Source organism: Dromiciops gliroides, chromosome 2 (genome assembly GCF_019393635.1).
Source record: "Dromiciops gliroides isolate mDroGli1 chromosome 2, mDroGli1.pri, whole genome shotgun sequence".
NCBI classification, from domain to species: Eukaryota; Metazoa; Chordata; class Mammalia; order Microbiotheria; family Microbiotheriidae; genus Dromiciops; species Dromiciops gliroides.
In genome coordinates, this window is record NC_057862.1 from 91495494 (window position 1) to 91523476 (window position 27983).

The 27983-nt window shown below is 40.3% G+C and overlaps 1 protein-coding gene across 1 annotated transcript in view; it reads right to left on the reverse strand.

Moving 5' to 3' along the window:
• The window catches only part of GRK5 (G protein-coupled receptor kinase 5), a 335798-nt gene that overhangs the window by 92206 nt on the left and 215609 nt on the right, over window positions 1–27983 (reverse strand). The window contains exons 3-4 of the mRNA XM_043985213.1: window positions 19867–19979; window positions 7023–7100 (exon numbers count right to left, since the gene is read on the reverse strand). Coding sequence (XP_043841148.1) covers window positions 7023–7100; window positions 19867–19979 — 191 coding nt within the window. The remainder of the gene's footprint in view (window positions 1–7022; window positions 7101–19866; window positions 19980–27983) is intronic.

A 27983-nucleotide genomic window follows, 5' to 3' on the forward strand; every position in this document is an offset into this window, starting at 1 on the left:
GAAGGTGGGAGTCTCTTATAATAGGCCATAATTCCTCCTTCTTCACCCTGTCAAAGTTTCTCCTGATCCTCCCCAATTGCTGCTTTGCAAAAGAAGGTTAACTACTGTACATTTATTTAGTTTTATCCTGGTTATGTTTATTCTGTATATATTTATAGATGTACATGTTGCCTCCCTCAAGACAATGTAAACTTCAAAAAAAACCAAACTCTGCCAACAAAGGAGATATCTATCAATTTGCAAATAACTAAAAAGAACTGTAGTATGTGACTATGAAAGAACATTACTGTGCTATGAGAAATGACACACATGATGACTATAGAGAAATATGGAAAAATTTATATGAACTGATGCAAAAGGGAGAAGAGCTAAGAAAATAACATAAATAATGACAACAACAATGTAAATGAAAGGAACAATAACTACAAAACAAACAAGCATTGCAGAATCATAAAGAACAAGTGTGACTCCAGAGATGAGAGAAGAAACTCTTCCCCCTTCTTTGATGAGATGGGATGTCCATAAGTGGACAGTATCTCATAAATTGTCAAATTTTTTCAGTGTACTGATCAGTTTCATGGATTTTTTTCTCTTACTCCTCCTCTTTTTCTCTAAAAAATATTCTTTTTCACTTTTATTATTTTTATAGTAATTATTAATATTAACTATATATTAATATTAATGTTATTTTTTTAAGTTGATATTTTATGGCTCCCTGGGAGAAGGCAGGAAAACGATAAAAGAAATGCAGGCAATATAAAAACAAAATGTATCACCAAAACTTTTACTTTAAAGCAGAATGTAAGGTTCTGTCAGGAAGGATTGTTACATTTTTTGTACTTGCATCCCTAGCACGTGACACAAAGCAAAGTACATAGTAGGTACTTAATAAATGCTTGTTGGTTAATCGAGTTACAAGCTAAGGGGACACTTGAGAGGAATGCACCTATTTCTTCCCTGTCCCTGGTAGAGCCCCAAATCCAGACAAATTCCAAAAGCTCATGGGTGTGGCAGGAGGGTTCCTGACACAGCACACTTATTGTAACCGATCCACACATCTGAAGACCTGGGGACTCCACCAAGGTGGGGATGGTGGTGGACTGAATTGCACCATCATGGCTCAGAGGTGGGGCTCCTGAACAAAATAGTTCAATACCCTTCCCCATCCTATTTCTCCCCTCCTTCCAGAGACACTGGAATAGGCAGGCAGGGAAAAATTTCTAGAGACAAAAGGAATAGCAACAGAGACAAGGGGACACAGACCCTTAGCATCCTTTTCTTATGTATAATATACAACTCTTCCTACATAGAGATACAATTTATCCACCTTCTGTAATGCATGTTGAGGTTTGTATTGGTGGGTTTTTTAAAATTCAAGATTAAGGATTAATTTGGATTGAGTCATGTGTATTTTTTTTACCTGATTTCCTTTGTGTTTGAAGCGGTTTTTTGCTTGTTTTATGTTTGGTAAATTGAGAATACGGAGTTCAATTTGTGGTTGAGGAATAGAGTACAAAAATAAATTGACAGGCAATGTATTAGAATGGAGAGCCTTGGATGGGAATTCAAAGTTCTGGATTCTAGCCTTGGCCACTTTGCAGCTGTGGGACCTTGGGTGATCACTTCACTGGTCAGGACCTCAAGGTTTCTTATTTGCAAGATGAAAATTATAATAGTCATCCAATAAGATCACAGAATCTCCAGGGCTTTCTAATCTTCCCCAAGCCTGGAAAAAGATCTTCCCAACAACATATCCTTTAAGTGGTCATTCAATTTTTGCTAAAGACTTCTAAGGGGGAGACATACTATTACTGAGAGATAGTTTATTCCATATGGACACAGCGTCCATATAAGGAGCCTAAATTTTCTTCTTTGCAATTTCTACTCATTTTTATTCTTACCATAAGCCTAATGGTTTCAGGCTCCATTCCCTTCTCTCTGTGTGTCTTTCTCTCTGTCTCTCTGTCTCTGTCTCTCTGTCTCTGTCTCTCTGTCTCTGTCTCTGTCTGTCTGTCTGCCTCTGTCCCTCTCTCCAGCCCTCTCCCCACTCTCAAAATCAGGGTGTTTACCTCTCTCTAATCCTGTGATTCATCACCAATTCTCCTTGTCCTTTCAAAAAGTAGAGCAATCATGTATGCCAGGTCCTTTATTAGTCAAGGATGTGATTTATTTGAGGTAGGTGACTTGAACTCATCAGGGCAGTTAGATACCCCCTTATTTTTTGCACCAACTTCATATTAGATATTTTCGTACCGTCCTTTCTCATCCAAAGATCATTCTCTTAGGCAGAGAAAACAGAACCAAAATAACAGTGGAGCTGCTCTGCTTATTCTCTGTCATCAGTTATCGCCAGCCCATCCGCTCTGATCTCTTTTCATTATGCTTAGCTTTCCTTGCCAGGCTCAGCTCTTTCCAAGCTTTAGTACTTCTATCTCTCTTCTTTCGGACTATATTAAGTTTTCATATTCATTTCTTGTTACTTACCCCTGCATCTAGCTTTTGGATGTGTCTTTTAAGAATTGAATTTGGCTGCTGAGGACAACTGCCCTTGTTTCTCCTCTGAATCTTCTTTACTGACAGTGTCGCAAAGATGAAATGAAATCATGGATGTAACACAACTCAGAAAATCTAAGCTATAACTATTAGGAATGAAGAGACTGGCCCAGTGGAGGACTCCCTCCATTCCCAGGAGAGTCAAGTTCCCAGAAGAGCTTTTCAGTTTGAATGTGCTTATTGGGATCACTAAGCACAGCAGTTAGGTGAGAGGGAGAAGAGGAAAGGAAGGGGTAGGGAATGAGTGAACTTGCAATTATTATTTCCTTTCATTCAAGTTTTTTTTTTCTTCTGAAAGGTGGATATTTCTCAAAGAGCCAAATAAGAACTTGGAAAACATTTCTTTTGTGCATAAACAGAAAGCCCCAGACATGGGCTGATCAGCAATTTCCCCTTTTTCAAGAATAAACTTCCCTGCCTTATCCTATCATTGTTTATAAAAACAAAGGGGAAATCTGAATTTCTAAAGGGAGCTACTGCTCCCCACTCTGTGGAGCTCTGAGAACAATATTCAAGCCTGCATATCTTTGAGAGGAAAATAAACTGAAAGAATACTTCCCTGGCAGCTGTCTTCACTTGGTCTATTTCCTAGCAGCTGAGAGAATGAATGCAGATGAAACCAGTTCATTGGAGAAAACTGCTTCAACCAGGCTTTCCATCTTTGTTGGTTGGTGAATGATGCCAACACAGGGCTCATTGAGCATATCAGTCCTGTCTCCATACTGTCCATCCTTAAGCCACTGAGTACCATGGACAGTATCTTTGAATGATGTTGAAATCGATGCATTTCATGTCCTGAGACACTTTAAGGTGTTGTTCATGTTAGCAGTTGTAGGGATGTGTGTGTGTGTGTGTGTGTGTGTGTGTGTGTGTGTGTGTGTGTGTGTGTGTTTGCCAGTATGGATCTGAGTTTGATACATGCTAACTGGTAAACACCAACGGCTTGCAGAAAATTCTGCATAAAGTCAGAACAAAACGGACAGAGAAAGATCCAGGCTTCAGGAGAGCCTAAATCACTCTTCAGGACCACTTTCTGGACTACCTTGGTCTATGGTAGAATTTGAATTCCTGTCATACAGAATCAGAAATACAAAAGAATCTTAAAACTTTGAATATTAGAATATGTCAGAGGTGGAAGGGACCTTGGAACTTGAGAATAGATAGTTAGAAAGGGCTTGAGAAAATACTAGAACACAGAATGTGAAAGCAGGATACCATAGTCTAGCTGGAGAAAACTTCAAAATCTAGTCTTTAGATATAATCTATTCCAACTCACTCATGATAAAGAACTTATTTTCTGTACTCATCACTTGTGAAGTAACCCTTGTCACAGCTCTTGTATCACTGGACCAACAATCACTGCTTGCTAAGGGTTTGCAATGTACAGGATTAGATGCTGGACATACAAAGACAACAAGTAAATATTCCTGCCCTCAAGGAACTTACATTCAACCAGGGGAACCAATGTGTACCCAGAAGTATGATACAAGACAATTGGTGGAGCGATAATTAGAAGAGGCTTCATAGAGGAAGCAGTGCCTGACGTGAGTCTTCAAAGAAGCCAGATTCTACAAGGGAGAGATGAAGAACAAGTGTGTTCTTCAGTTAGCAGTCTCTTCTATTGGCAGTGAATTTTTTACAAGTTTCTATCTCATATCCCCAACTAGACTGTAAGCTCTATGAAGCTACAGACCATGGTTCCTTGAGTTGCCCATAATTACTGCAGTGGTGGAGATGTGGCAGATGATGTCTGTAGACAAATTGATTGGAGAAAAAAAAAAGGGGAGGGAGTGAGAGTTTTTCCTAATTGGATCCAGATTGATGGTGACATGTTTCCATGCTGATATAATGAAGACAGAAAGGGACTGACCCAAGGGTGATATTATTTTAGTTCAATATTATTTTAAGCCTGTAGGATTATTAGGCTATTAAATCCTCATCTGATGCCTCATCATGGTGTAGAGATGACCCTGGGTTCTCATATGCTTTGCCAGCAGAGCAGAAATTTGGTGAGGTTTTGCCAAACCAAAGGCTTTGAGCGTAGCCCTGACAACAGACGTCATTCACTGTCCAAAGATCAGCTTGGCTAAAGATACAGAGAGGCTCACTGCCAGGAAACTGACCACTAGGTGATGCATTCTTTATCCATGGTGACTCACTAAGGGGGGAAAAATGCTATTTTTGTCCCCCATAAAGCATGCATAGAGTTGTTAAGGGAGTTCTGATATCACCTGGTCCAACCTCCTCATTTAATGGATAAGGGAACTAGCGCCCAGGAAGAACTGACTTCACCAAGGTCACACAGCTCATTAGTGACTGAACTAGGGCCTGAACCCAGGTTTCCTGATCCCAGTTCCATACACTTGCAAAATGGAAAAATCCGGTCAGTAACAATATATGCAAAAGAACACTGATGTGCTATAAGAAATGAGAAGCAGGATGATTTCAGAAAGGCCTGGAAAGACTTATATTAACGGATATATAACGAAGTGAGCAGAAACAGGAAAATATTGTGCGCAGTGACAGAAATATTGTTTGATGAAGAACTGTGAATGACTTAACTATTCTCAGCAATACAATGATCCAAGACAATTCCAAAGAACTAATGATGAACCCTACTATCCACCTCCAAAGAAAGGGCTGATGTTGATTGAACACAGACTGAAGCATGCTATTTTTCACTTTCTTTCATTTTTTTAATTTGAATACAAAATGACTAATATAGTAAAGTTCTACATAATTGCATGTGTCTAACCTATATCTGATTGCTTACAGCCTCAGGGAGGGGGGAGGAGGGGAAGGGGAGAAGGATAATTTTGGAACTCAAAACTTTAAATAAAAATTTTTATCATTTTAAAAAATGGACATTGATAAATAAGACATGCATATGCATGGCGATGGTACTGTTATCACCATCATTACTATAATAGACTCTAGGTGGGGGACCCATTATTTCTTCTCTTATGTCTCATCACTCAGGGCACAGAAATAAGAAGCCATGCCCTAACTGGATAGGGTTTGTCAGCAACCTTTTTTTGTCCTAGCCATGTCTAGAGCCTACTGCTCCAGACTAGTTAAGTAAAAATAGGTTCTGAGAGACCCTCAGAAAAGCCTGAAACTGTAGGAAGAAATTTGTGGGAACAAGATTAATTAATGAAAAGACTTAGCCTTCCTCCCTACTCCCTTCAATCAGACTTGGCCAAGACCCACTATATCACTTCAACAGGAAAACTGGAGAAGACACTTGGGAAAAATGGATATGGGCTCCCTGGAGGATGACACACCACACTTGTAAAATCTTCTGAAGCAGAGGTCTTGGGGCTCGGTTACTGTTATGAGGTTTTAAGCGGCTTTAAGCCGAAGATAATTCATGTGTTTAAAGCCCCACATTTATTGCTTCTTGGCAGTAGCTTCTGCACAGAGGTTAGCCCTGGTCAAGGAGGGAGAGGAAACAAATAAAAGAAGGGTTCTAATGGCAGTTCCCCCTCCAGCTCCTGCTGTCAACCCCAATTCTTCTGCTAGGCTGGAAAGGGGCCATCCTCAACTGCTCTGGGTCCCCACAACTGAGCAACAATGGCAGCACAGGGAAGACTTTGAAGAACACATAATTCCCCTCCCCCTCCTTCATCCCTGACCTACCAAGAGAATCACTGACTTGCCTGAGGTCATACAGTTAGTAACAAAGCAGGGACTCAAACCCAGGTGTCCAGTAGAAAGGGAATTAGACTCAGTGTCAGAAGACCTGGGGTTCAAATCCTAGCTCTGCAATTTACTACCATATCACCTCAGGTAAATAATTTCTCTTTTCTGGGCCTCAGTTTCCCCCATCCCCTGCCCCCAGTTCTGGGATTTTTCTTTCTTCTATACTATATCCCCCCCCTCCCTTTTTAAATTGATGGATGTGAATGGATGAAAGAGCAGAGGCCGGGGGAAGGACTGTGTATGGTAAGGGTCACACCTAGATCCCCTTACCCCATGCCTCAGCCCATGAATTGGGGCATACCTCAGAAAACTATTCTCCTCACCTACCTCCCTGTCCCTTCCATCCCCCCGGCCCTCCTCAGCTTTCTGTGATCCTACCCTCAGTTACTGAGCTGGTGCTTCCTGAATCACACCCACCACATGCTCTTGGAAGATTTCGTTTGTGGGCCCTCTGGGGCAACAAACTCAGTCATATCATGATCCGTGGGGATCTCCTGTCTCCAAAGAGGTGTGACCAGACTCCCAGGCTAACTTCTAGCCCAGAAATTGGCCTCAAGGAGCTGATGACCTCACACCTCTGAAGTCCTTCAGGCCCTCTGAATTCTTTGGGTGAAAAATGATATTTCTTGCAGCCATGATTCCAGGCTGTTTTCATCCCTGGGTTTTGTTCCCCAGGGTCATTACCTCAGCCTTTCGGAACATGGGCTGTCGGATATTTTTGTGTTCTCTCACATTCTTGTAGTTCTATTTTTTTGGCTGCCCCTTACCTCTGGGGTGAGGTATTTCATCACGATTTCCTTCCCTTTCTCTCCCAGTTTTTCATCTGGTGTAATTTCATACTCTGCCTGGAACAGAAAGAGAAAAAAAAAATCAATACTTTTGGCTCACATACTATATAGAAGCATAGGATGTTAGATCTGGAAGGGACCTTAGAGATCTGATCCAAGTCCCTTTATTTTATAGATGAGGAAACTGAGGCACACCGGGATGTAGCTTTCCAAAGGTCACAAAAGCAGGCTTAGAACCAAGGGTGAAGCCAGCTCTTATAGGTTCCCAAAAGCAGATTATTAAAATTTTACTGTTGAGCATTTACACCACAGAAATCAGCAAACACTACAAATCAGGCTTTATTTTTTGTTTGGTTGATGTCTATGCTTAAGAAAGTGATGGAGAGAATGTTAATAATGTGTTTATTTTCTACAAAGCTGACTGTTAAGCATTTACCATTTTACTATTGTCTAGAACCCAGGTTTTCTGGCTCCCAGACACTGATATCATGGATGCATCTGACTTAAAACTCTTCCACAAGAGAAAGGGGGTGTCTAACATTTGGGGTGGGGGAAGCAGGCCAATGCATCATTTGAGAAAAATTCCATAATCCAGATAGTCCCGGTTCACAAGAATGGGATTCAAATCCAAAAGAAGACACAGCCTCCTCTGAGGCTCATGCTCCTTGATCCAAGACGGTTTTATTTCCTCATACTGGTAGACAATTGCCAAGGGGGAAAAAAAATTCAAGAAAACGAGACACTTCAGCCTAGTTGAGCTTTTGCAATGGCTTCTTTGCCGTGTGCTGGATGAGAGAATTACAAATTGTTTATAGCTATTAAAAGAAACCCTACCACCCAAGGCCATGTACTTATTCTGTTAGACATAGTCCAAAAGCATTGCTATTTCAAAGAAGGCAGGAGGGAATGATCTCAGCAGCAAAGATGAACTGAAGTGCCTTCTCCAAGCATTTCCCTGTGGGCTTTTTATCCCTTCTTCCATGCTTTCATTCCTCCTTCAAGATAACCTCCCAACTCTATCCCCTTCTTAGTAAAGATTTTTCCCATTCTAGTTCAGTATGCCCTTTTGGAAAACAGATGACTTGGGAAGCCATTGGATTTTCATACAAATGCTGGTGAACAACATTAGTGACTAATATGGTCATGTTTTACATAATCGTATGTGTATAACCTATACCTGATTGCTTACCACCTCAGGGAGGGACAGAAGGAAGGATAAAAATTGGAACCCCAAACTAGAAATAAAAATGTTTATTACCTTAAAATAAAATGGGGGGCAGCTAGGTGGTGCAGTGGATAGAGCACTGGCCCTGGAGTCAGGAGTACCTGAGTTCAGATCCAGCCTCAGACACTTAACACTTACTAGCTGTGTGACCCTGGGCAAGTCACTTAATCCCCATTGCCTTACTAAAAAAATAAAAAAAAATAAAATGAATGGATTAGCTAGGGGAAAAAATAAGTATATTTCCCCATATGTGGGGATCTTATCCACTGGAATTTGTCAAGACTGAACTATGTTCCTTAACAAGGGAGAGGGACATACATGAAAAGGGAGAAGGGAAAGAATTTGAAATTGTGAATATTCAGAATCAGGGAAGTGATGGGAAGAGGATTAGATTGGGGATCTAGAGAGCTGGTGTTGAATTCTAGCATCTTTGGGACTCATTTTCTTTCTCTGTAAAGTAAGAGAATTGGAGTAGATGATTGGATTCTCTGATTCTATCTCTTCTTAGAGACCAAACAAGTACTTGTGGCTAATGAACTAGTCATTTACTAGGTAGGGCTTATAGAACTGGTACTTTTAATTGTTTCCAGATGGCAGAAGTTGGTTGGCTTTCCCTTGATACTTCATTCTCCTTTTGACTCCTCTCCATTTGATTCTCTCTTCCTCCCTACGAAATGGACAGATCTCTCTCTCTCTCTCTCTCTCTCTCTCTCTCTCTCACAAACACACACACACACACACACACACACACACACACGCCAATAAAATGGGAAGCTGTGGAACATTGCTTGATGACCTAAAGGATCCTTTGTTCTTTTTTTGCATTTTTTTCCAGGATAAGAGAAGGAAAAACAGTGACTTCCAGGAACTAGTGAAAGGAATAGGGCTTACTTTTGTGAAATTTGGTAGTGAACTGTTTATTGAGCTTAATAGTTTTGATTTTTGAGATAATGGGAAGACTCTCTGAACCAGTTGTATTTCCTGGTTTTCTTTTGATAGCAGGAGTCGGGTAGGGAGGATATCTAATTAAGTAAACAGGTAAAATACCCCAAGCCTGGTCATTTATTGAGGAGGCTTCTTAACTGACTGAAAGTAATCCAGAAATGTTGAGTAAAACGTGTTCCCACTCGTGTGTCCAAGTGGGTGAACCTCTCAAACAATGTGGGGGTGTTATGAGAGCAAAGAAATCATTCTCATCTCAAGGCCACAAGCAAACAAGTTCTTCTATACAAATAGAACATCATGGCCAAGCTAGGTTGGGCCACAAAAATAGCAGGTTCACTAGTTTAGTAATTTAGATTTCCCCATGTCATTGAAATGTACTTAAAATTACCTTATCCTGATATGTAGTATATATTTGGGGGGGGGCGGGGCAATGAGGGTTAAGTGACTTGCCCAGGGTCACACAGCTAGTAAGTGTCAAGTGTCTGAGGCCGCATTTGAACTCAGGTACTCCTGAATCCAGGGCCGGTGCTTATCTGCACCACTAGCTGCCCCTATGTAGTATATCTTAATTTTTATATTCTCTTTTCCTTTGTAAATAAGACCTAGAAAATGCACTCTTATGAGCTAAAGTATGTAGAGACAGGGAATAGGAAGGAAAGAGGGAAGTGTATGCTGGAAATAATGCAATGACAGAAAAAAAGAGTATGGGTAAGTAGGGAATTATTGCAGATCTGTGAATGAAGAGAGTGGTATAGACTCAGGGGTCCAGAAACCCAGTGTCTCCAGTTCAATAGATAAGTCTAAAACAATAGCAGAAGGTGAAAGTCTTGGAGCCAATATATCTTGTATGTACAAGGAGATTTGCTTGTTGTCTCCCTCGTCGGAATGAGAACCACTTAAAGGCAGAAACAGTTTTTGCCTTTTTTTGGTATTCCCAACACAATGAATCAGCCTCTGTATCAACCCTTCAAAAGAACTGTACCCCAGGAAATTGATGAGGTCCAGCTAGACCTAGGGTACAGGACTGAATCCTTTATTCCCTGCCTAGTGGAATGGCTCCATGGGAACCTCCCCAGCCTGCTCTGAAATACTTATTGGAAACTGCCTATTGGGCAGCCATTTGAATATTCTCCAGGGTAACTCAGACCTGCTTGGAACATTGGATGTTCACTGTCCTAAAATATCTTTGAAGACCCTTCAACTAAATATAAGTGTGAGGGTCACTAATCAATTTCAATAAGTGGCTAAAAATGTTAGTTCTCTGTGTGTGAAACCAAAACCAAATATTTCTTTCAGGTCAGCCACCTCCCAGAGAAAGATCAGCTGAGCAAACCAGCCCTAGTTCCACAGGCAAAGGAACTGGGAGCACATTGGGACACAGAGCACCAGCTCTAACATCAAAAGGCCTTTCTTTTCTTTTCATTCAGAGTCCAAGTCAGGTCAACAACACTGGAAGAACATTTGCGTTGGGAATGTCAAAAACAAGCCAATGGTTTCCAGCTCTGTTTTGTAAGTCACTGATGACGGAACTGTCTCCAAAAGGAAAATGGAAAGAGGACAGACAGAAGGGGAAAAGAAAAAGGTGGAAGACTAGGTCTAAAGTGGGAACCGCGAAGATATAGAATAGGGAAAGAGCCAGACTCTGGGAAGAAGAGTAAAAAGTGAATATGACTGAAATAAAGCACGCTGAGAAACCACAGCAATAGACCCATTCCTTGTCAGGTAAGGGGCCTATATTTCTCCTTAATGCCTTCAAGGCCCATATTTAACCTGTAACTAACAGGCTCTTCTAACAGCCTGGAATGACAATTAGAGTTAGCCCTGGCAAACAGTTCTAAGACAATGGCTTCAATTAAAGAGATATAAACTGTATACATGAAATGCTCCTATAATTATACTCAGTTAATGCTGTGTTAATTCCTGTAAGCAGAGTAAGAAGGAATCTCACCAGCTCTTTCAAGACACAAAGGGAGAGGCTGTGAAACACGGTGGATAAAGGTTGGCTTTGGAGTCGGAAAGATCTGGGTTCAAGTTCCACCTTTGACTCATACAAGCTGTGTGGTTTTTGGCAAGTAATCTCTAAACATCCTCTAGACATCTCCAAAACTATCTGTTGCAGAATAAAAGGAAGTTCCTTACCTCTGGAACTCTAGCATACTTGAAAGAAATCACAGATTGGAATTTTTTTTAAAAGAAATAATGGGGGGGCAGCTAGGCGGCGCAGTGGATGGAGCACTGGCCCTGGAGTCAGGAGTACCTGAGTTCAAATCCGGCCTCAGACACTTAACACTTACTAGCTGTGTGACCCTGGGCAAGTCACTTAACCCCAACTGCCTCACTAAAAAAAAAAAAAGAAAAGAAATAATGAAAAAAATGAAAGAAAGAAAAGAAATAATGGGACGGGGCAACTAGGTGGCACAGTGGATAAAGCACTGACCCTGGATTCAGGAGGACCTGAGTTCAAATTTTACCTCAGACACTTGACACACTTACTAGCTGTGTGACCCTGCACAAGTCAACCCTCATTGCCCTGCAAAAATAAAAAAAGAAAAAAGAAAAAAAGAATGGGTTGGGGATGAAAGGTTTAAAGTCATTCTTCTACCCAATTTTCTGTTAAAATTCTATAGCATGGGGCAGCTAGGTGGCCCCAGAGCATGACCCTGGGAAAGTCACTTAACCCCAATTGCTTCCTCCCCCACCCAAAAAAATATTCTATAGCATGGGAAGATGTTTAATCCTTAATAAGCCTGAGGTAGTATGCTATATAAGACAAAGTCCTCAACACTTATTCTGCATGATTTTGGACAAGTCACTTCCCCTCTTTCAGCCTCAGTTTACTTATCTGGAAAATTAGGATGTTGGATTAAATGATCTCTAAAATTCTTTCCAGCTCTAACATTCTAAGTTCAGCATTGTATCATGTTAAATGCATTTTCTTTAAAAAAATTACCCATTGAACATCCAGCTCTGATATTTATTATTTATGTAGTCTTTGGAAAGTTACTTGAGGGTATCCTCGCACAACCTACCTCACAAAGTATTTGTGAGGAAAGGCTTTTTAAACTTCCAAGTGCTATATCAATATGAGGTATAATAATAATAATAACAACAACTCACATTTATATAGTGCTTTAAGGTTTGCAAAGAGCTTTACAAATATTATTTCAGTTTATCCTGGTAACAACCCTGGGAGGTAACCATGGTTTTTAGGTGTTTTTTTGTTTTGTTTTGTTTTTGGTGGGGCAATGAGGGTTAAATGACTTGCCTAGGGTCACATAGCTGGTGAGTACATCAGATGTCTGAGGCTGCATTTGAACTCAGGTCCTCCTGAATCCAGGGCTGATGCTTTATCCACTGTGCCACCTAGCTGCCCCCCTCTTCAACACTTCTTACAGCCAATAGTATTCCATCACATTTATACATCATAGCAGATGATAAAACTCAGGCAGATGGATGTTAAATGACTTGCCCAAGGTTACACAGCTAGTAAATGTTTGAGGCAGAATTTGAACTCTAGTATTTTGGACTCCAGATCCATTGCTTTATTTAACAGGTCACCTCACTGCTTTGATTACTACTATTATACTCAAGATCTTGTGTAAGGATTGAAGCGAGATACAAAGATGAACACAATCTCTGCCCTTAGGGAGCTTACATTCTAGTAGGTATAGAAATAACTATAATAACATGAAGTACCACTAATTACCTGGAGACAGCTAGTTGGGAATTGCTCTTCCCCTTCTCTGTCTGTCCCCTCCCCTAATACCCCCTCCCCCCACCAAAGTAAAGCTATGAATGAAATGAGTTATCTTAAAACTGTTCCAAGTTCTCTTATCTTGGCCTTTTTACAATATATAGACAATCCAAGAATAGCCCTGGGGTGGGAAGGGAGGAAGGGGCAGGAGGTGATGCTATTCTAAGATAAGAAGTGAAATACAAAAGAGCTAGAGAGGGAGAAAAAGCCTTTTTAAATTATTTATGTATCCACAGCTGTCAAAGATGAATTTCTGTGTAATGTCTCCATGGAGCAGGCTGTGTGACTAGACATGTACACTAAAGCCAACATCATTCATAAACCTAATATTTCATTCTCGAGTTCTCTCTCAGCTGATTCTAAGCAAATATTGTCATTGTATGGCAGCAGTACCATATAAGATGTTTTTCCATTTAAAAAAATTTCTTTGAAAGATTTTTAGTAAATGTAAATGTCCTAAATTGGTAAAACAAAAAAAATATACACACACAACCCTCCCCCCCCAAAAAAAAAACCCCAATTACCTGCCAAGTCTCGCCTACCATGGTGATGATTGAAAAGGCAGAGAACACTGGGTGGAATGTTTCTTGGCCTTTGACTAAGTTTTTTAAGTCACCTCCTTACCCAGGAGACTTCTTCATGCCCTGACAGGAAGATGAAGTCAATCATGTAATGAGGTCTCTTGGTCTCTGGCTTTTGGAATCATCGAGCCAGTTAGTATTTCCTAAGCTCCCACTCAGTAGAGACTCTGAAGTCTATATAGATTCTGCTGATTACCATCCCTCTACTCAGAAGAACCCAAGTCTTCATCTATACTGGCCGGACATCCTCAGAGGGAGGCTCACAAATGTAGAGGAAGGAAGGACTTTACAGCTCATCTCAATCTCCTAATTTTACAAAGGGGAAACTGAGGTCCCAAAAGGCAAAGTGACTTGGCTGGCATGGTAATAAGTGGCAGAGCCAGGATTAGAATCCAGGTCAAAAGAAGCCAAATTTCAAATTTCAGGCTTCCTTTCTGCTGAACCAAGTGGGCACTGAAAACTAAACCAGAGATTGGAGTCTTATGAGCATTCATCTATGAAGTGGAAGAGTAGATGACATAACTGTGTGACCTTGGACAAATCACTGACCTTCTCTTGGATGCAGTTTTCTATTCTGTAAAAGGGAAGGTTCACCTGTAAGTTTTCTTTCAGTTCTAAGATTCTTGTTTGTTTGTTTGTTTTTGGTGAGGCAATTGGGGTTAAGTGCCTTGCCCAGGGTCACACAGCTAGTAAGTGTTAAGTGTCTGAGGCCAGATTTGAACTCAGGTACTCCTGAATCCAGGGCCAGTGCTCTATCCACTTCGCCACCTAGCTGCCCCTCAGTTCTAAGATTGTTACAGAAAGTTTTATGAAAAATCGATAATGCCCAAATCTATAATGTACTTAAAAATATCCAAATGTTATCCCTAAGCTATTTGGTGAAGCTGTGCTTCATCCTTCAACTGCCCATAAGTGCCTACTTGACATGCCAGGAGGCACCTTATACATGCCCAGAGCAGGGTAAGACCTGAGGAAGGAGAGCCTCTTATGTGTTTGTTGTAGTGTCCAGTTGCTGTAATGGAGTAGGTGAGAGGATGAACATTTTGGAATAATTCACCATCCTACAGTGGGAACTCAAACAGAAGAAGCTCCAAGTCTGTGTGCCAGAGGGCAAATCAGGTGACTGACTTCATGTAGGCAGCTGAGTGGTATAATGGATAGTGTGTTGGGCCGGGAGTTGAGAAGACCTCCAGACTCATACTCTTAGTAGCTGTGTGACCCTGGACAAGTCACTTAATCTCTGTTTCAGTTTCCTCAGATACAAAATGGATATAATAATAGAACAGAGTTGTTGGGAGGGTAATCATTATAAGGCACTTAGCACAATGTCTGGCATGTAGTAGATGCTTAATAAATGCTGGTCCCCTTTCTTGTCTCTCCTTTGACTCTGAACCTTAGTTTTTTCATCTGTAGACTAGATAAAGGTTCATAGAAGCATAGCTACAGAGATGGAAGGAACCTTACCGGTCACCAACTCCCCTCTGAAATGATCATTGAGGAAAATGAAGCCAAGTTACAGCATTTGCCCAAGGTCACAGACATTGTCAGCATCAGAGGTGAATATAGTGGAAGATGTACTGGACCAGGAGCCAGAGGACCTGGTTTCACATCTGTAGCATGCCCGTAAGCAAAACATCCGAGTGTTTGGGCTTCAATTTCCTCAAAGGTAAAATGAAAGGACTCAACTATATGATCTCTAAAATGATTTCTAGCTCTGCACTTCCATCCATTCCATTCTTTTAACAGAATTACAATGGCTAGTTTCAGATAGGGGAAAGCTCTGAAGAACTGAAAGGGGTTATTGCCTCTCTTTCAATCACGCTAAGGTAGGGTTCTCAAGGGAGTCATTTCTAAGGGGCACTTATGCCCCATCTCATCCTCCTGGTTACAATCTCTAGTTCAACTTCTCTTTTAACAGGGCTGTTGTATTCCTTTAGAAATTCATGGCTGGGGCAGCTAGGTGGTACAGTGGATAGAGTACTGGCCCTGGATTCAGGAGGACCTGAGTTCAAATCCGGCCTCAGACTCTTGACACTTACTAGCTGTGTGACCCTGGGCAAGTCACTTAACCCCAACTGCCTCACCACAAAAAAAAAAAAAAAAAGAAAATGAAAGAAAGAAAGAAATTCATGGCTACTCCCAGCATCTCCTCTTCCTCAGGTTGTTTTTTCAGAGGCTAACATAAACATGGGCCAATTTGGCTCATTTTCTAACTCCACAACTATTTAAGAAGAGACATTTTTGAGATAGCTCTATCCCCAAGATAAGGGGTCCCAGTAGAGCCAACCTCATTTTAATATGACCTTTACACATTCAGTTAATGAGTTCTAGCCTATTCTTTCCTTCTCAAGCAAGAGTTGAGATTGAAATGAGTTTTCAGTAACGACAAACGGGGTGTGCTTCATAAATGTGCAGAGAGAAGGTAGCTCTGCTGTTGTAATGAAAATTCTACTCTAAACAAGACATTCCTATGCTCAAAGCCAATGACCCACTGATTTCAAGCAATACAGCATTCCAGGAAAATGTGTAAACAGAGATAATCCTATGGGTATGACATCATGGGATCTAACCAGGAGCCAGTTTATAAAGTGATTATCTACTCTAAAAGATGCCCACCATCAGGGAGATGCCCATATTCCTTGAGTCCCAAACTTTGAAGGGAGCAGTGAGGAATAAATCAAGGAAAGGTATGGTCCAGGATTCCCTGTCAGGGCCTTGTAGCCTCACATTTATTCCAAAGATTTTCCACTAGACTTTGTGAATACTCAACAGAACAACCAAAGAGAAGTTGATAACAATAGCTCCATTTGGAATTGTTCTCGTATTTGCCTCTGGTAGCCATGTACCAAATAGAAAGACACTCCCATGTAGACCCTCTGTTATACCAAGGAAAACTGTTATACAAAAGAAACCTCTAGTATGCCATTCCTTATCTGTCCCTACTTTACCACAGTCCCAAAGTAACACTTCGTGTAACCCCTTGTGCCCCAATGTGCGAAAACAATGAGGGCATCTTCATAGAGTCCCTCAACATCCTGATGCTTATGAACTGATTACTCAAGTAGTCTGCTTAATGACTTAGAAACAGTATGAGTAGCCATAAAATGAGCCAAACTCTCCTTTTAAAAACAAAACCACAGTACTCTACTTGACTGGAGAAATGTGGTCATTAAGAGAGCCCGGCAAAGTTTCCCTTACCAAGGGCTACGTCAGAATCCAAAGAAGACAACTTCTTTTTTAAAAGGCAGAGCTGGTGGAAGTCTCATGGGGAGGTAGTGACTGTGTAAATTATGCCTGTCCTGCCAGGAAGAGTTCTGACAACTGCTCATGCTGGGGAGACCCTTTGCCCCACCCATTCACTCTTCAATTCCCATTGTAAAAAAAAGTTCTTCAAATGGGAGACTCAAGACATTCTTCATATGCAAAAAGCATCATTGAAATGGATAGTCATCTGATGTAAGGTGCAGACAAATAGGACAAAAAAAAGATGCCAATAATTGATGGGAGCTAGAGTGCCAAGTGCCAAGGGGTCAGAGTTGTTCTTAGCTCAAGTCACCTTTCCATTCAATTACTTAATAAGTCCATGATGAAAAACGAGCCCTACCCCACATTTTTCCCCCACAAATGTTGTGGGTGTAGTACCAAAGAAAGAGTTGGTTTGTAGGACAAATGAAAATGGGCATGATTGGGGCAGCTAGGTGGCGCAGTGGATAGAGCACTGGCCCTGGATTCAGGAGGACCTGAGTTCAAATCTAGCCTCAGACACTTAACACTTACTAGCTGTGTGACCCTGGGCAAGTCACTTAACCCCAATTGCCTCACCCAAAAAAAAAAATGGGCATGATTAGATTTTTTTTTACTTCATAAATTTTCTCAGTGGGCCGAATAAAACATGTCACTGGAAAATTCCACAAGTTTATTTTATATCCTTACTGTGGTGATCCAGATACTGCCCCCTCTATGGGTCTCTATACTGTCTCCTCTTCTTATGAAAAAGGACTTAAAAAGTAAAATATTGAGTTTCTTTTCTCTGATCCAATGAAAGACAGTTAAGTGGTCTTTTCTTTCTATGACCACAATAAAAAGGGGGATGAGGCCAAGATCCTTTTAATCACCTTCCAATCAAAGGGTGCTTTGAAACTGCCTTCTTCCTCCTATCTACAACCTGTGACCTGAGTGGGGTCAGCACACAAACTCCTCATATCACTACTGGCTTCTCTGGGTATCTTGCCTTCAGAGTTGAGAAAGGGGGAGGGAAAAGAACAAGCATTTATTAAGTGACTGCTATGTGCCAGACACTGTGCTAAGTGTTTTATAAAAGTAATCTCATTCGATCCTCACAATAACCCTGGGAGGTAGGTGTGATTATCATCTCCATTTCACAGTCAAGAAAACTGAAGCAGACAGAGGGTAAGTGATTTTCCCAGGGTCAAATATTTAGAAAGTGTCTGAGGCTGGATTTGAACTTGGGACTTCCTGACTCCAGCCCAGGACTCTAACCATTAAGCAATGTGGCTGCCAGAGTAGATACAGGGGGTACCTCTGAGCAAACCTCTCAGACAGAAGCCCACTTAGCCTAGTTTTCAGTGAGATCATGGCAGCAACAATCACAACAATAGTAATATAAGGAGGGTAGCAAGGTCCCTGATTCTTTCCTGTTGTCCCCAGAAGGACAAAGATTAGACTCCTTAGCTAGAAACACAGAGACAAGACATAGCTATGTGGAACCATATGAAAAATGAGCAAGTTCAAACAAAAGGTGCACCATTTCACACAACCAGGCAAACTGAGGACAGAATCCGAACAGTCCATGTGAAGAATTTTCCAGTTCCTTTGGTCTTGAGGATATTTCAAATGTGAAAACAAACAGCATTTCTCAAGACAGGAGCCTGTCTTGCTTAACTGGAACCTGAAAGCAAGTGGTCAAATCACTAGCATCAGGTCGTTTCTGCTGCTGGTTCCCCATGTGGGAGGTGAGGGGAGGTGAGGAGAAAAAGAACTTTTCAGGTGAAAAAGGTTTTGTATAGGACTTCGGTAAGCTCAGTAGGGAGATATAGCAACTAATAGGGAAACCACTGGGGATTTCATCTGGATGAAAAGATGTACAGTGTCAGAATTAGATGGGCAACAGCTCCACTGTTTTCTTCCCTGTCAAACCACATATGGAGCATTGTGTCCAGTCCTGGAAGTTAGATTTTAGGAAGGATAATGACAAGCTATGACTGTATTCAGATGAGGGTGATGGGGATAGGGCCACAGGAGAATCAGTGAAAGAAAAATGGTGATGTTTAGCTTGAAGAAGGAAAATTTAGGGATTAATGGTAGCTGCCTTCAACTATTTGTAGAAGAAAGGTTAAATTTGTTCTGTTTGGCCCCTAGAAAGGAGAATTAGGAGCAGAGGAGAAAAAAATGGGATATATCTTGATGGCCCAGTGGAATGTTGGACCCGGAGTCAGGAAGAACTGAATTCTAATCCTATCTCAGAAACTTACTAGCTGTGTAACCATGGGCAAATCACTTAATGTGATTTTCTTCATCTGCAAATTGGGATAATAAGTATATCTACCTCAAAGGGTTGTGAGGATCAAATGAGACAATATTTGTAAATATGTATAGTATAGTATAGTACTTAAGGTACTATGTAAATGGTGGCTATTGTTATTATTATATGTAATTATTATATATGGTTATAGTTATTATTATTAAATTAATAAAGAGAAAATTTCAACTAGATATAAGAAAAAATCTTCCTCATTATTATACTCTCCAACAATTGAATGTTCAGCTTTGAAAAGCAGTGAGTTCTCCATCACTAAAGGTCTTGAGCAGAAGCTAGATAAATAGTAGTGTTAACAAAAGGTGGTTCATATATGGTTGGTTTAGATGGTCTCTGGGGGACTTTCCAACTCTAAGATTCTATGATCCTATGAGGCAGACCCAGAATCTCAACTACCATGTTAAGCATTAGATTCACATAATGTGAAAAACCAGAGGAACCTTACAAATCATCCAGCAATTAGTCCAACCCTGTCACTTTAAAGATAAGAAAACTGAGACCCAGAGCATAATTTTCTTATGTTCACAACAAAAAAAGGCTTGTTGGGATGCCTAGCAGTAGTACCCAGGCCTTTGAACCAGCAGCCCAAGATTCTTTTCACCAAGCTAAATATAGCTAAGCAAGTACTGAGGACTTCTTTCCAAAAGATGATTTATTCTTTGTCCTTTTGAACTGAGAGGATTATGTTGTTATTTTAACATATTTATCACTAAGGGCTAAAGAGCAACAAAGCCTTGGAAATATCAACAGCATTGACTTACCACAGAGTCAAGGAACCTAATACAGCACTCCAGCTCATGCTGAGTTTCACAGAACTGCCGGAAAAGAAGCCTTCCGATTGGCTGCTTGTCACACAGACTGAAGTAATCTCTGTCTAGAGGCAAGAAAAAAAAAAGATATATATAGTGAAAAGGGATATATTTGCATTATGCTATGTCTTTGACATTGTTGGGTTTTAGCAATACTACTAACTCAGTCCTTGTTCTTCCAACCCTTGAAAATCATTTGGAACAGAAGTAATTTCATGGGATCACAAGATTTAGAGCTAAAGGCTTCAGGGCCACCTAGTCAAATACCCTTATTTCACAGATGAGGGAATAGGGTAGAGATGGAGAATGGAGAATTCTCCAAGATGGAGAATGACTTGCCCAAGGTCATAGAGCTAATATAAAAACACTGGGCTGGCTGTTAAAAGAACTAGCTGCCATTAAATCCCCGTGTGACACATAATGATTTGATTCAGTTGAAATTAAATGTTTATTAATCACCTCTAGGAGCAAGGCACTATGCTAGACACTATGGATAAAGAAGTAGATTGTGACAAAGGCCTCCCCTCAAGGAGTTTATACTCAAATAGAAGGGAAATGGCATGCATGCCACGAGACCAAATAACTAGTCTATAAGAGAGAGTATGAGAACTGCAAGGGAAGGGTCCAGGCAGAGTGTTAGAAGAAAAGCAGAGATATTACTTTCAATTGGGGGGGCAGTGAGAAAGGGGTCCTGGAAAGCTTCATGGAGAAAGTGGCACCTGAGTTGTGTCTTACAATAAAATGACTTTAATGAGAAAAAAAGGAGGGGAGGGTGTCTAGTCCAGCCACGGAGAGGAGTATGAGCCAAGACATGAAGGTGGGAGAGGATCAGATGAAAATAGGGTAGAGACGATGGTTCAGTCTGACTGAAACACAGAGTAGGTGAAAGCAAATGCTATCTATGATTTAAACTGGAAAGGTAATCTGGGACCAGATTGTGGGAGACCTTGAACAGCAAGATAAGGAACTGATATTTTTTATTCAACATGGAGCCACTGAAGGTTTTTTAATCAAGGAGCTATATTAAGATGACTACTTGGGCAACAATGTGAAGAAAAGATTAGAAAAGAGACAGAATGAAGACAGGAGAATTTTAATAGTCCAGGTACAAAGAAGTGAGAGCAAAATAGAAAAAGAATTTGAAAAATCAGTTCAATTTCTGACAATTACAAGCAATTAATTCCATGCATAGAATTTTCTAACTTTCTAAAATGTCAGCAATGCCAACAAAACAGTGTCCACGGGGCAGCTAGGTGGCGTAGTGGATAGAGCACTGGCCCTGGAGTCAGGAGTACCTGAGTTCAAATCTGGCCTCAGACATTTGACACCTACTAGCTGTGTGACCCTGGGCAAGTCACTTAACCCCAATTGCCTCACCAAAACAAAACAAAACAAAACAAAACAGAGTCCACAAATGACATTTTTAGAGTGAGTTTTGCAAGAGGTGTAGAAAATATTTTTCTTTCAGGTCCTGATCACATATTTCCAATAGAATGGATTTGTCAAACATGTTAAACAAAACTAAGTGTTCAGAAAAGAGTATTTCAAGGTCTGGACACCAAATCGAAGTTACTTTTACAAAGTTGAATCCAGTCATTTCATCAACACTATATGGTGATGGCTATACACTTTGTAACTTGCTTTCTCCATTCATTGGCATCAGCTGATGTGGCTATCTTGAAAGTCCTATCCTCACTCCTCTCCATGTAGACTACAATCCAATGACACTAGCCTCACATAGGACACTCCATCTACCAACCACAAGAATTTTCACTAGCTGTGCTCTTGCCTAGACTGCTCTCCCTCCTTGTTTCTACTTTCTGGCTTTCTTGGCTTTCTTGGCTTTCTTCAAATCTCAGCTAAAATCCTGTAATTTGCAAGAAACCTTTCCCATTCCTCCTTAATTTTAGTGCCTTCCCTCTGTGACTGCCCCCAATTCATCCTGTATATAGCTTATTTGTGCATAGTTAGTTATTTGAATGTTGTTTCACACAGACTGTGAGCAAACACTGTTTGGGAGGTTTTATTTTGGTCTTACTTTGTATTCCCGGCACTCAGTACAGTGTCTGGCATACAGTAGGTGCTTGATCAATGCTAGTTGACTGATTGACTGACCTCTCCTGTTAGCTTGGATCATTAGAGCTAGAAAGGACCTTAGAACATAGAATGCTTACATAAGGTGTTAGTAAAGACTATCAGAGTGTGATCTTAGTCCAAACCTCACATTTGACAGAGGAGCAAACTGAGGTACATGGAAGTAAAGTGAATTTCTTAATGTCATAAAGTAGAGATGACTCTCAGTCTAGTTCTCCTGAATTCAGGTTCAGTGTTCTTTCCACTAACTGCCACTATTTATATCTGCTTGGCCTTTTTCTCCCTTTATTTACTAAACTTTCTTCCTATTTTATTTTATGATTAATCATTTTTGCGATAAAAATAGACAAATAGTTATCATTGTCAAATTACCAATAATGTATTCAATGCCCTTTTCTGATATCTATGGCTGGACACTCACACATACACACATATACATATACACATGTATGTGAGTATAATCATTTTTTAAATGTTGCTACAATTAAATATAATATACTCCTAGTTCATCTTCATTTCTCTATTCTTGATGATTTTATTAATTCTGAGAGTTTCAGTTATTTTTATGCAGATGAATACCAGATCTATATATCCAGCTCTTACCTATCTCTTGATTGCAACTGGAGGTCCTTCAGGTGTCACAGAGAAAGCAGAACTCATTATCTTTCACCCCATACTTCTTCCTAACTTTCATTTTTTGGTTGTTGTTGAAGGTACCATCATCTTTCTAAGTCATCCAGTTTCAAAACAGAATCAGCCTTTACTATTCACTTTCTTTCATGCCCCTCGTCGAATTCATTGCCAGTCCAGTTGAGTCTACCTCTATAAAATTTCTCTCTCTTTTTTTTTGGTGGGGCAATGAGGGTTAAGTGACTTGCCCAGGGTCACACAGCTAGTAAGTGTTAAGTGTCTGAGGCCGGATTTGAACTCAAGTACTCCTGACTCCAGGGCCGGTGTTCTATCCACTGCGCCATCTAGCTGCCCCCCCAAACTGATATTCTTAATTGAATTAACCAATACTTAATCTATTCTATTAGGGTATTTTTTTCTCCCCCATAAAAAACAGCTACTAGTTTTACTGATTAGTTGAATGGTTCTCTTTCAATTTTATTAATCTATCCTTTCATTTTCAGGATTTCCAACTTGGTATTTAATTGGGGAATTTGAATTTATTCTTTTTCTAGATTTTTTTAGTTGCATGCCCAATTAATAGACCTGTTCTTTCTCTATTTTATTGATGTAAGCATTTAGATAATACTTTCCCCCCTGAGTATTGCTTTGTCTGTATCCCATAAATTATAGTATGTTGTCTCATTGTTGTCATTCTCTTTAATGAAATGATTATTTCTGTGATTTATTCTTTGACCCACTCCTTTTTTAAGGATTATATTATTTAGTTTCCAATTAATCTTTAATCTGTTTCCATTGCTCTTTGTTGAATGTAATTTTATTGCATTATGATCTGAAAAGGATGAATTTAATATTTCTGCTTTTCTGCATTTGGTTGTGTAATTTTTTGTACAGTTGTCATATACTGTTGAGAAAAGGCATATTCCTTTCTATTCCCATTCAATTTTCTCCACATGCCTATCAAATCTAACTCTTCTAAAATTCTATTTATCTTTTTAACTTCTTTCTTGTTTAATTTTCTGGTTAGATTTATCTAGCCCTGAGAGGGGAATGTTGAGGGGAAACTAGTATAGTTTTACTATTTCCTCCTGCAACTCATTCAACTTTTCCTTTAAAACTCTGGATACTAAACCATTTGGTGCATATATGTTTAGCATTGATATTAACTCACTGTCTATAGTACCTTTTAACAAACTGTAGTTTCCCTGCTTATCTCCTTTAATTAGATATATTTTTGCTTTTTTTTAACTTCAACTGAAGCATAATAGATTCTGCTCCAGTCTTAGCTTTACTCTGCGTGTATCTCTCTGCTTCAAGTGTGTTTATTGTAAACATATTGTTGGATTCTGCTTTTTTTTTTTTTTGCAGGGCAGTGAGGGTTAAGTGACTTGCCCAGGGTCACACAGCTAGTCAGTGTCAAGTGTCTAAGGCTGGATTTGAACTCAGGTCCTCCTGAATCCAAGACCAGTGCTTTATCCACTGCGCCACCTAGCTGCCCCCTTAAAGGATTCTTTTTTTTTTTTTTTAGTGAGGCAATTGGGGTTAGGTGACTTGCCCAGGGTCACACAGCTAGTAAGTATTAAGTGTCTGAGGCTGGATTTGAACTCAGGTACTCCTGACTCCAGGGCCGGTGCTTTATCCACTGCGCCACCTAGCTGCCCCGGATTCTGCTTTTAATCCATGCTGCTATTTGCTTCCATTTTATGAATGAGTTCATCCCATTCACATTCACAGTTATGATTACTGTGTATTTCCCTCCATCCTATTTTCCTCCATTTATCCTTCTTTTTCCCTCCTTTTACCCTATGCCTTCTCAAAAGTCTGTTTTACTTCTGAATACTGCCCTCCCTTCTATGAGCACCATGCCCCCACCCTCAACTTCTCTTATCCTCTTAGCCTCCTACTTCCTGGGAAAGCAAGATAGATTTCTATACCCAACTGAATGTGTATGGTATTCCCTCTTTAAGCCAATTCCAATGAGAGTAAGGTTCAAGCATTGCCCACCCCCTATCTTCCCCTCCACTGTAAAAGCTCTTCCTTTTGTTCCTCTTTTAAATGAGATAATTTATCCCATTCTACCTCTCTCTTCCCCTTCTTCCATTACATCCCTCTTTCTCACACCTTAATTTTATTGTTTTGAAATCATCCAATCATAGTCAACTCACACCTGTGTCCTAACTTTATTAATTCTTTTATTATTTCTCTTTCCTGATTACCTTCTTATGCTTCTCTTGAGTCTCACATTGAAAGTCAAATTTTCTATTCAGTTCTGACCTTTTCATGAGGAATGCTTGAAACTTCTCTATTTTATTAAATATCCATTTTCCCCTTGAAGGATTATAATCAGTTTTGCTGGGTAGGTGCTTCTTGGTTGTAATCCTAGCTCCTTTTGCCCTCTGAAATAATACTTTCCAAACTCTTCAGTACTTGAAAGTAGAAGCTGTTAAATCTTGTGTCGTATCCCTCCCTTCCTTCCTTCCCCCCTCATTGGGGTGGTAAGCAATCAGATATAGGTTATACATGTGTAATTAGGTAAAACTTTTCCATGTTAGCCATTTTGTATAAGAAGACTTTAATACAATTTAAAAATGAAAGAAAGTGAAAAATAAAATGTTTCAGTCTGTGTTCAATCAATATCAGTTCTTTCTTTGGAGGTGGATAGTATACTTCATCATTAGTCCTTTGGGACTGTCTTGGGTCACTGTATTGCTGAGAATAGCTTCGTCATTCATAGTTCTTCATCAAACAATATTGTTGTCTCTGCGCACAACGTCCTCCTGGTTCTGCTATACTATATATCACTATACATCAATTCATGTAAGTTTTTCCAGGTTTTTCTGAAATCATCCTGCTTATCATTTCTTACGGAATAATAATATTCCATTACAATCATATATACCACAGCTTGTTCAGCCATTCCCCAATGGATAGGCATCCCTTTGATTTCCAGCTCTTAGCCACCACAAGAAGAGTTGCTATAAATATTTTTGTACAAAGAAGTTGTTTTCTCTTTTTTTGGTTAAACTGCCATTCTTATAGTACATGTCTGGCCACATCACTCCCTTGCTCAAGAAGTTTCTATGATTCCCTATTGTCTCTAGGGTAAAATAGAAAAACTCTTCTGTTTAGCATTTAAAAGCCTTCCCAACCTCTCTTTCTATATTGAATTCATATTACTCTATCTTCAAGTCCTCTACTTTCCAGCTAAACTGGCCTTCCTGTTTCCAGTAGATAACATTCCATCTCCTGCCCCTGTCTTTGCATAGGCTATCTCCCATGTTTAGACTGTGCTCTCCCTTCCCTTCTACTTCTTGGAATCCCTAATTCCCTTCAAGACCTAGCCCAAGTGAACACGTACATTACATGAATCCTTCCCCAACCACCCTATCCCAGATGATCACATTCTCTACCCACCCCTAATAACTTTGCATTTACTTTGTATAAATTCTGTTTGTATTTATCTGGGTACATGTTATCTTTCCCCAGAACAATGTAATCTATGTAAGAACAAGGGCTGTATTGTCTTAGTTTTGCATCCCTAATGCCTAGCATAGTGCCTGGCACAAAGGTGTTCAATAAATGCTTACTGATGGTAATTCAGTCGGATAGCCTTCAAACACAGTCTGAGCTCCCAGGACAAAAACACATCACAAGGGAGAAAAACTTGGATCCTTTTACAATCATCTGACTTCTGCCATTCCTAACAAGGGAACCAAAGTGAATTACTTTGTGTCAAACTTCACTTTCATCAAATTAAAGGGGAAAGGAGAGAAAACAGTGCAGTTTATGTGATTTGAAAGAGAGTTTCCTTCTCTCTCCCAGGTCCTAAAACAAGTATGAAATTCCGTGTGCCATATTGTGTTTCCTTAAAGGTTCTTCTGACAGACTCTCTTCCTGCCATATGGCATTTGCTGTCAGTATGGAAACAAGTCTGTTCTAAATACATAATACCATAAACAGACATGTGAGGCCTACACAAGCTGTCAGTGCCACAATCATATCCATCTCTAAGCTGCAGGAATATTCCCATGGAGCAAAATCACTCAATCAAGGCCACATAATAAATACAGTGATGGATAATCACCAATTAGTACTCTTTTCTTCCACCAAATAAAGATAAATTGACCCATATTTAGGGCCTAAAACACTAAAAATGAAAGAAAATCAAGTGTAAAGACTTCAGCTCCTCTGGAATTGTGTTAAGAATGTCCAGGGATGGGGCAGCTAGGTGGCGCAGTGGATAAAGCACTGGCCCTGGATTCAGGAGGACCTGAGTTCAAATCTGGCCTCAGACACTTGACACTTACTAGCTGTGTGACCCTGGGCAAGTCACTTAGCCCTCTTTGCCCCATTAAAAAAAAATGTCCAGGGAAGACTAAGCAGGAAGCATTAAGGGGTCAATTCAGGCCTAACAGAAGAGGTTGCAAGACTAGGCATACAAAACCCTTTTAGCATGTGCAGGGAAATGAAGGCAAAACTCACAGCACTCCGGAAGTCAAATTATACTGAATCTCAGGTCTTCATCTAAAGCTGAAAAAATGCTCCCCAGTACATCCAAGGAGGGGAAAGGGATCTCCAGCAATGATATCTTCCCTTTATGGAAGTTTGTGTAATTGTTTCAGCTCAGTAGGGAAGGCAGAACATTTATACTCTTCAGAGCTGGGTTAGGGTTGGTGCCCATAGCTCATTCAAGATGGAATAACAGTGTCGAGGTCTGTCTGACTCACTGAGAGAATACTTACTTGCTACCTCTGTACACATACACACACACACACACACACACACACACACACACACACACACACACACACACACACACAGGAACTCACAGACTTTTAAGGTGTGTGTATATGTCCCACATAGATATGCAACACCTATAAGCATCTATATGTATCCCATCATCAGGGATGGCCTTATGAAAAAAATGGAATAAACAGGCAGCTCCCTACTCCACTCCCCACTATCTGCTTATACAGCTTGCTAAAGCATCACTACCACCAACCAACATTTATTAAGTACCTACAGTGATGGCTTTGGCACGGCTGGAAGTTTTCAGGGCAGGAAGGGCATAAGGGAAACTGCTTCCTCCCTTGTCTCTCTTCCTTCTCCCCTTCCCCCTAAGAAGTGCTTCTTCCGGGGCAGCTAAGTGGCGCAGTGGATAGAGCACCGGCCCTGGAGTCAGGAGGACCTGAGTTCAAATCCGGCCTCAGACACTTAACACACACTTACTAGCTGTGTGACCCTGGGCAAGTCACTTAACCCCAATTGCCTCACTTAAAAAAAAAAAAAGTGCTTCTTCCTTCCTGCTTCACAGACACCTGAGATTTAAATATGCATTCCTAGAG